This window comes from Aptenodytes forsteri, unplaced genomic scaffold (genome assembly GCF_000699145.1).
Source record: "Aptenodytes forsteri isolate BGI_AS27 unplaced genomic scaffold, ASM69914v1 Scaffold155, whole genome shotgun sequence".
NCBI lineage: Eukaryota > Metazoa > Chordata > Aves > Sphenisciformes > Spheniscidae > Aptenodytes > Aptenodytes forsteri.
The window spans coordinates 6,304,226-6,313,769 of record NW_008794446.1 but is presented as its reverse complement, the minus strand read 5'-3'; the positions used below and the strand labels follow the sequence as shown (position 1 = coordinate 6,313,769).

Below are 9,544 nucleotides of genomic sequence, written 5' to 3'. Positions count from 1 at the left end.
GCAGGGGGGTTGGACTAGATGACCTTTAGAAGTCCCTTCCAACCCAAACTATTCTATGATTCTAAAATGTAAGGAAAACTTAAATACTGAAAGTGCTAAATGAGGGTACTTACATTTCACCTGCGGATTACTTCCTTGGCTTCAGCAGTACTGTGCTTAGCAGGGAGATGCATGTGTGCAAGACTCAGGCTAAAAGCATTACTTGGAGTTTTAGAAACCTGATCCAAATTTGCACATTGTAGAGTTATAGTTAACTGCTACTCAGACAACCATTCTAGTGATGCTAACCCATCCATTCACATCTTAGTTTACTGGACATTAGATGGTCAAAAGATAAAACAGCAGAAGGAAGTCCTCAGCAAAACAGTTTTTCCAAAGTATGCAATCACACACAAATAGACCAGTGATTAGCCAGACATCCTAAGTGAAAACAACAAAAAAATTTATTCAATTAGAACAGAAGAATTCCTTCTGAACATGCCACAAAAATTATTTCCCCATAAATATCAACAAAATACTGTAAAAGAAATGTTGTAAATTTAACTGAAATATACGTCCTCTACATCTTAAAAGGTTTGGGAAGTATAGTGTGTTTTTCAAATATCAAGTAATAGTATAAAGGCAACCTTATTTCACCCTACCTGTTGCCATTTGCCCTTAATTGCTGGATCTCTGACCGACTGGCAATGTCTCTGGATTTGCTGGATGACACCCTGGTAATATACCATAGAAGAGTCATAATTCCCAAGGAGTGCATATTCTCTTCCCTTTTTGGCATTATCGCAAATCTCTGCTAAATTCATCTTCACTCAGAAATCTAAAAGAGAACATAATAATCAGAAAAATGAATTTTACATGTTGTAGAATAATTCAGACTGTGACACTTTAGTTTTATTTTTTCTCTCATAGCTGAATTGTGTCTTTCCGCCCCCCGTTCCCATCCAGTCCCTGTCTTTTTCAACCATTTAGCTCTGGAGTATCTCTTTACTAGCCTAAGGTTTGAGATCATGAATCGTAACTCTTTTATAGTGATAAAAAACACAACTTCTTTGCTGCCTTTGGCCCCAATCCTGTTAAATTAATGCAAGAAAATTAAATGCCCTGCCCACACTGAACCTAACAAGCCAAACTTTAATTTGTAGATCACCACAATATATTAGCAGCCATCAGCCCGTGAATCACAAAACACACAATATAAATTGCTTTTTATACTGTTGTATTACACACGTACCTAAACATGCTAACCAGCATCAGGGAAGTCTGCACTTAGTACTTTCAAGAGCCCTCACCCTAATGAGATTACGATATGGTTGAATGACAGCTCTACTATAGATGAAGCTGAGAACCTCATTCTATTTAAATATTCTTTCAAAGTACTCCAACATCCACATGCTGACTTGGATTTTTTCATTAAATTTAACATGTCACTTTGGGATTTATGGCAGAGTTAGCAATCCAAATTTAAGATTTCTTAAAACAGTGATTCCCAAAGCACAACCTTCCCCTAGTCCCCAAAACAATTTAAGATTTACAGATTATACTAACTTTTTTATAAAAGTAGTAAATCACAGCATGACTTTAAGGCAAACCCATAGTCCAACTTTTCCCAGTAACCATTCAAGAAAGCAATATCAAACCACACATTCAAAAGTACGCCAAGTTATACAGCTAGGTTTGTATTTAAGGTTCAAGATCGAAGCAGTGCCTACCCCTTTATCTGAATCCCACATGACTAGGTCCTTACCACACAAAAAGAGCATCAGTTCCTTTCCCTTGTCCTCAATTAGGGGACTCAGGACAGGTGGGGTCCCTGACAGTCACCCAGATATAAACTTCTGGAAATCAAAAATAAAAAATTACGATTTATAGCTACGCAATGCAGAGAGTTGCATTGACCAAGGGGGAGGAAGCCGGCTTGGGACGGTCATCCACTAGCTGCATCGAGGGTTTGGCAAGACCAAGGTGGTGGAGAAGAAACAGGGCAGGAGGGATACAGCCAGATGGGCAGAGAGCACTGGCGCAGCACACAGTTCAGGCTGCACAGCTGAAGACAGCCCGTGATACGGGGGTGCATGCAGTAGAAGCAGGTGGTAGTAGAGGGAAGCCAGAACAGGGAGAAACAACCTTTTACATCCTAGTGGGTTATAAAAATGTTAGCAGTTTTTATAGAACAGACAAGACAAGATCAAGATGGTATTAAGGAGGATGTATCTTATGCCTTTGTATTCCCTCCTGCTTAGCAAAATTCAAACCTCTGACAATAAGTTAAACATATACCCACATGACCTTCGTTTTGCCCTCCCTGAACGCTGCCTATAGCAAACACACGCTCTGCCTCTCAATGGTGCCAAACTGATGGTCCTTACTGCTGCCTGCAGCTGCATACCAGGTTTGCTCTACCACCTTTTCACTCCTGCTCCCTGCAACTAAGCCACGGAAACCTGCTACCCTCACTTAAACCCACAGGCCACACAGCTTCCACATGGCTGAAGACTTTGATGGCAAGAACACACTGCTACCCCATGGCTGACACTCCACCGAGTGCAGCAAGACGCATTGAGGGTTACTTGTCCTTGTGCTGTGCCGCACATTTCAGCTTGCAGATCATTCCCATGGGTTGTTATAAACTTCTGGGCAGGAGCAGAACTAAGGTGGAAAGGGCGACAACCCTAATTTTGTTTTCTCTTGGTGGTGAGGAAGGGCAGGATACATCACTGGAGAGCTCTAGCTCTGTGGCAATTAAGACCATTTAACATTAAAATACAGAAGATGATCACTGATAGGAAAAAGTGACGTCACTTGCATTGCACTGGAAATGGATAAAAAGATAGGAACTGAATATAAGTTACAACCCATTCAGATCTGACGAGTCAACTTATAAATGAACAAAACACCACCTGGGGCAGAATCCATTGCCTTGTACCCAAACGCTTCCAGGTTAGGATCTGCTACACAACCAGCTTGTCCCCATAAGGAAAACGGTCCTCAAATCTCTGGAGGTTTTCCCCACATGCAGCAAAAAAGAGTAAATAAAACATTTCTAAGGAACTACTGCATTCAATTCCTAGAAATCCATTAAACAGAACACGTACTTACTTTAGCAACCACTTGTATCTGTTTATTACAGCTAGTTCCCACCCTGCAGGCGTGTTTAACTCCCTTTTGCCTTAAGAGGGCTGACACTCACATCCAGCTCCCCTTAATCCCAGAAGAGTACCCCGCTCAATGGAGGAGACAACCTCCTCATCTCCGGTGGAAACTGGGCCAATCCATGGGCAGGAGGCAAGGCACAGCAGCCACACAAACACATGCTCACTTCAGAAGAGTGGTTAGTTGCAGGGAGCTGGGAAGCGGAAGGCAGAAAAATTTACATGGGCTTAAAACTGCAGGGGGAAACCAAATGAGTCTCCCATTTCCTCCAGCAGCCAAGAGTTTGGGGGCTTCTGGCCTCATGCTGGTGACACTGAAGCTTAAGCAAGAGCTTGATGCCCAGTGCGTCATGCTGGAGAGCTTCTAAACATCGATGAGCACTGAAACTTGGAGCATACAGGGAGGTTGGTGGATGTACACATATGTGCCTACCGAGTGGTTGATGCCTCCAGAACTAGGCTGACAAAAGCCTCTGGATCTTTCTCTTGGATTCAGACACTTCAATTTTTACTTATCACCTACCCTAGACACCAAAGCAGGTAATATAGCTTGAGAAGGTGAATATAACATCACCCATATGCCTGAGACATGTTTGAGACAGCAACTGTAGACCTCAGTCCTAAATCAGTGCTCCCCCTGACCCCCAGGCAGTTCTTTGAGGTCCTAGTGCAAAAAGACTGGCTATTTTAAACTAATGGCTAAAAATGGTTTCAACAAACTACAAACCTTTTACACGCACCAGCAATGGCAACGTTAGTTGAGAATAGCCAAAGCAAGTCAAAACAAGTATGTCCAAAATTAAGGAAAAAATATTTTTAGGAAGGAATTCCTTCCTGGATTGTTTTCTGGACAACCCCACTCTTCAATGCCAGGGGTGGGGAGGAAGAGGTAGCTAGAACTAGGTGGGAGCTTTTTCATGTTATGTACTTATTTTTTATTATCTGTTCTACATTATATTATAGAGTTCATACAACATCGCAAACATCCAAGGAACCAGAAATACAGAAGTCATAAATAGTGCTTTTGTTGTTTGGGGTTTTGTTTAAATATTGTTTTTTCCTACCACAGCCACATCCTATAAGTAAATACACAGCCAGGGACAACTGTTGTCAGGTACATTTAGAACAACTTGCACATTACTTGTGACACCAGCTTTTCATTCTATCATTGCGTGGTTCTTTCCTGCACTAGACCATAACAGCTCCACAGCACGTCAAGATATCCTTGGAGATTCCTTAGTTCATGGATCATTGACAAGAAGAGACGTTACAGACATTCATGTCGGCATAGCTGCCACACATGGGGTCTTAAGCCCACTTGTTAAAAACCCTGCAGCAGCTAGGCTAAAAGGTCACAGGGGATATTAATCTCTATTCTTTGGAGCGTAAGCTGAGCTGATCCCTATCTGGGGTCAGAAAAGAACTTTTCTCCCAGAACTAAAGCAACGCACAATTGAGCAAGATCCAAAAGACAGTCTCTATTTTAATATTAGAGCATTATACACACACAAACATATCCCCAGGCAGATACAGTGATTGCATGAATGGTGGGCAAAGGGGGACAGCTTGTTTAGCACTATTCCAAACTTGTGTGCAACGCCAGTGGGAATGCAGAACAACTGCCCCCCTTCAGCCCATCTCCCACTTAACCTCACTACAGTGCTACCAGAGGCAATAAATGCCCTCCCCTATAGATGGGGTCTGTAGCAGGGGTTTTCCTATTGCTTGATATTGAACATTAAACTCTGCAAGTACCAAAACGAAAGGCATCTCTGCTATCTTTACATGTCTCTTTTACGCCTATGTGTTTTGACACAATCAGTCACACAACTGCGTCCCATTTTCTCCACAGGCACTCAATGCTTGCACAGGATGGATGACACTCATTAAATGAGCAGTTACTCATTTTTGCTTTACTCTCATTGTTTCAATAGTCACATCAAGCCTTATTTACTGCCTACTAATCAGGCTTTTCTCCAAATCAGTTGTTAATTCCTCACTGATAGGGCTATAACATACCTGTTTTTTTCCGGACATGTGTCTTTCTCTGACCAAAATTTTACCCAGGCAGACCAAAAATTTTCCACAGCTCCCTGAGATTGCTGGACTTACGGTCTCACGTCATAGAGCTGTGCAGTATTGCTGACTGGACCGCTGAACATCTGGAAAGGCCTGGACATACACAGATGAAGACTGGTTACTAATTCTGTTTCTCATTTTCTGTAAATCAGCCGTGCAGCATGTCGGGCATCCTGAAATGCAATGTAAGAGACCCAACTAATGTCACAAGACAGAGCGCCACGCTGTTAGGCACCACCTTCTGAAATCCAGTTCTGAGGTATGACTATACATTTTCCACTTCTACAAAATAGAGCCAGGATGGCCCTCTGCCACTGCACAACGCCAGAACAGGTCAATTGCCACACAGGGCAAAGCAAGGAAGCGAATTCCAGTGTTAAGAGGTTTTGATTTTTGGATTTATCCACTTTTCGTGTGCACCCATTTCTAGTAACAGAGTCTAAGCAATGAGCTGAATTTGTTCCTTTCTCATAATTCTTCTTACTGCTTGGAAGCCTTTCCTGACAATTAATCTAAAGCTGCCCTTCTTAGTTTAAGGCCATATTGTTTTTGTAAGACAGCTTTGACCAGTTTTGAACAGCTTCCTCTCCTTCAATCATGTTTTCACTTAAAATAGTACAACGATCCTATTTTCCATTTTCTCTTCAAAGTTAAAACTTGTCAAATGGAGACATATGACAATATGACAATACCTTACCTGGAAAAGCATAAACTGCAACACTAACTGGAACATTATCAGAGGAAGAAAAAAGCATTTTTTCCCTGTGTGACATGCGATTCCTACTAGAAGCCTACAGAAGTCTATTTCTGACTGAAATACACACTGTATTTCTTTTTCATGTGGTTGATGTATTTTATTTGATTTTTAAGAAGAAGTTATTCAAAAATGCAATTAAAAAAAAATTAAGTCTTGCCTGCTTTATTAGAAAGATTATCCCTTTTATTTTGGACTTGGGTGCAGAACAACTGGTCTTCATTTCTAATAATTAACTGTCCTTGTTCAGAAGCAATCACTGATGTTGCATACAATCATCAGGCATTACGTTTGCATGACAAAAACAACATTTTAACTGATCATTGTCAGATAAAATACAAACAAACAAAAGGCTTGCCAAGTTCCACAGCCAAATCTCTCTTTCCCTGTTAACTTGGCTTTGTTTAAACTTGCAGCTGTGGTCCCATGGACTGGAGTGGAAGCTAACAATCATTACCTCACAGGATCACAACTCCTGTTAAAAAAATATATATAAATAAGAATGTGGCTCAGTTCCAGCAGATTTGGATTTAAACTACATTTAAATGGCTTCTTGAATCAAAGACGAGAAGTGTGCTACGCCAGTGCTCTTCTCTTTTTTTCCTTTTGCTGTGTGCATCAGCAATGACAAGAATGGCTACAACCGCAGCAGCGGCACCGGGGGTTGCAGCAGGTAATGTCATTGCAGCGTTCACTCCCCGCTCGACATGTCACTTGAAAGCAGCACACACACCAGATAAAACATACACACACCCCATGGTCCAGGAAACCCAGCACCGAGGGATCTTTCAATTCAGTTAACTGCTTTCTGTTAACTGGTTTTTGGCTTCTTTGCAGTGAAACTCTGTTTTGATATAGCAGACGTGGAGTTAATGGGGAAATGTGTATGGAAGTGGGAAGGAGAAGAAGCATGCACACAGGCCTCAAACTATTTTTGTGTGGAATCTTCTGAGAGCTAACTTGAAACAGAGAGTTGAATGTTACTTTAAATGCAAGTGAAAAAAAAATCTTCAAATGAAGTAAAGACATTCACCACCAGTTAACAGTAAATACAAATACATAAGAAACCGCTAAACAGTTGGTCAGTGTTTTAAGTAGAGATAATATACTATTGCACCAAACAGAAAGCACCCTGGAGAATGAAATGGCCATTTGCAAAGCCTTTGAACTACAATTTTCTGAAGAACTAGAAAGAGGAGAATCAGAGATTGCTGTGCTATTCCTAAGACTGACTACAAAAACGCATTCTTCTCCAGAGCACCTCATGTACCAGCTTCAGGGATGTCCATACAATCACATCTTTATTATTTAGGGTAACAAGGTGTTCATCAGCTAGGCTGGGTAAGAAATGAAAACAGCTAACACAAACACTATGGGGCACTCTAGGGAGTGTAGCTCCATACAGATGCAGTTTAGGCAGCGAGAGGCTTGCTAGCTGCTTCCCCATCTTAGCCCTGCTGGTCCCAGGGCGGCTCCACACATGTGTCTTCTCTCCAGCATGGGCTCCAGGGCTTCTGGCATTAAGTACCACACCAAACCCAAGACAGTGTTCATGTGGCACCAGCCCTGAGGTGACCAGTCCCTCCTCTGACAGGATGCAGGGCTCGGATACCTGAAGGATTCTGCAGGGCCTGTCTGGAGCTCAACAAAGTGGAACTCGGCCCAAATCAATAATCCCTCTGGCCCTTTGTGGAGCCACTTCCTTCTCTGCACATCATGTGTGTAGGCACTTCTGGTAGAGCAAATGTGCCACCAAAGACTCCCAAGATGGGTCTGTGCAGAGCCAGCTTGGGTTCAAAGTGTTTATTAGGTCAGGGTCTGTGCCAAGAAAGGCAGTTAAACTGCTTCTGCACCTGGCCCTGGATACAGCATATCCATATTCCCACAGCGCTGCAGCTCACCAGCCCTGCCAGACCATACTCAGCTCCACAGAGATTCAGTTCTGGTGCTGCTACATTCCTAGCGCAGCCAATCTGCAACCCAGATAAACTTTCCATGAATAATTGCAGGTTTAATGGACTCACACGTGTTTATAACCCTGACTCATAAGGTCAGAATTTAGGCCTGGATACTTTTCCACCTTTTGAATTCCCCTCTGAATTTCAAAGAATTGGCTCTTTAGGACTATGAATGTGTATTTTTTATTAGAATTTTGCTTTTTTAAATTGTTCTAAAGAGTAGTATATATTCTTTAAAATATACATTTGTATCCATATTGCTGTTAGTGCTACAGACATCAAGTCTTCAGATTTCTCAATTCATCCCCAGAAGAATCAGCTTTTTTTTTCCCAATTATTTACACAGCAAACCAGATAAAGGCCTACTGTTGTTTCCTTGTCTTCCATTTACTTTTCTAACTATCTTGAGATTGTGATTAGCTCAGGGCAGGATCCATTCCTCTCCACTACCTGCTCAAAAGCCCAAGTCTCCGAGAGCAAAGCACCCTGGAAGCACGCTGCAGCAGCAATGTTCACTTCTGCAGTCTGGTAAGTACCAGGAGCTGCAAGAAGCCTAAGCCTGCCTAGGATGTATTTAACATGGGGGTGGGGGGAAAGAAAAACAAAGAAACCGCCCAAAAACCTTCAACTGCAATAGAAATCAAACATCCATTGGAAAGAAACCCATCTCTGTGACATTTGAAACTGTATTAGGAATAGATGTTCAATATTCATATACAAGGGAGTACTAATGCACTAATGCTTTTAAGATACAGATTTTCAATAAGAAAAAATAACTCACTCTAATATACCAATCATAAATATGTATATTTTAAATATGATATGGAAGAGGAACTGTAATTTTATTCCCCCCCATTCCTGTTGGAGAATACAAGATAAAGGGTAACACTAGAATTGCCATCACAGGAAATGGAGAGGGAAAAGAGACAAATGCCAATACTGATGTCACGACAGAAATGTGGGCACCACAGAAATGAAGCAAAATTATTTTAAAAAGTAACACTGTGTCTGCTCATATAAAGATCACCTAGTGCGACAAGCTCAACAGAGCCTAAGCGTGGTAGGACACATGAAACTGCAAACCATGAAGTAAACTGGCTGGAGGGACTTTCCAGGGCCCCTAGCTCCTGGCTCTCTTTGACCGTTGCCTCCTCCGTATCCATTTACCCACCCTCCAATCTACTCTGCCTTCTGCATAGCCCTCCCCTTGCATCTGTTCAGCCGTTCCTCCTCCAGCAGATCTCTTGCCTTTCATCCATCTACCTACGTTCCCATGTGCCCCCTTCCTTGCAGTCATTCTTTCCTCAGCCTCCAGTAGAGTCCTCCGCTCGCATCCACACGCCATCCAATACATCCTCCCCCCAACGCACCTCCCAACTACATCCACCCACCCGGGTTTCTCCCATACACCCCCACCCCTGCATTCACTCATCCTGCAACACGCCTCCCCTTCTGCAGCCACCTATCCACCTGCACACCCCTCCTGCACACCCGTCCCCGAGCCCGGCCTGCCGCATACCCCTCCCTTGGTGGCCCAGCCCTCCCCTCGCATCGCATCGCATCGCATCGCATCGCATCGCATCGCATCCCGCCCCTCCTCCAGC

At 42.8% G+C, this 9,544-nt stretch overlaps 1 protein-coding gene across 1 annotated transcript in view; it reads right to left on the bottom strand.

Annotated features, from left to right (window-relative positions):
- KATNAL1 (katanin catalytic subunit A1 like 1) overlaps positions 1-803 on the bottom strand; it is a 34,090-nt gene extending 33,287 nt beyond the window's left edge. Inside the window, exon 1 of the mRNA XM_009290217.1 lies at positions 642-803. Within this exon, the coding sequence (XP_009288492.1) occupies positions 642-803 (162 nt within the window). The remainder of the gene's footprint in view (positions 1-641) is intronic.
- Positions 804-9,544: the final 8,741 nt, after the last annotated feature.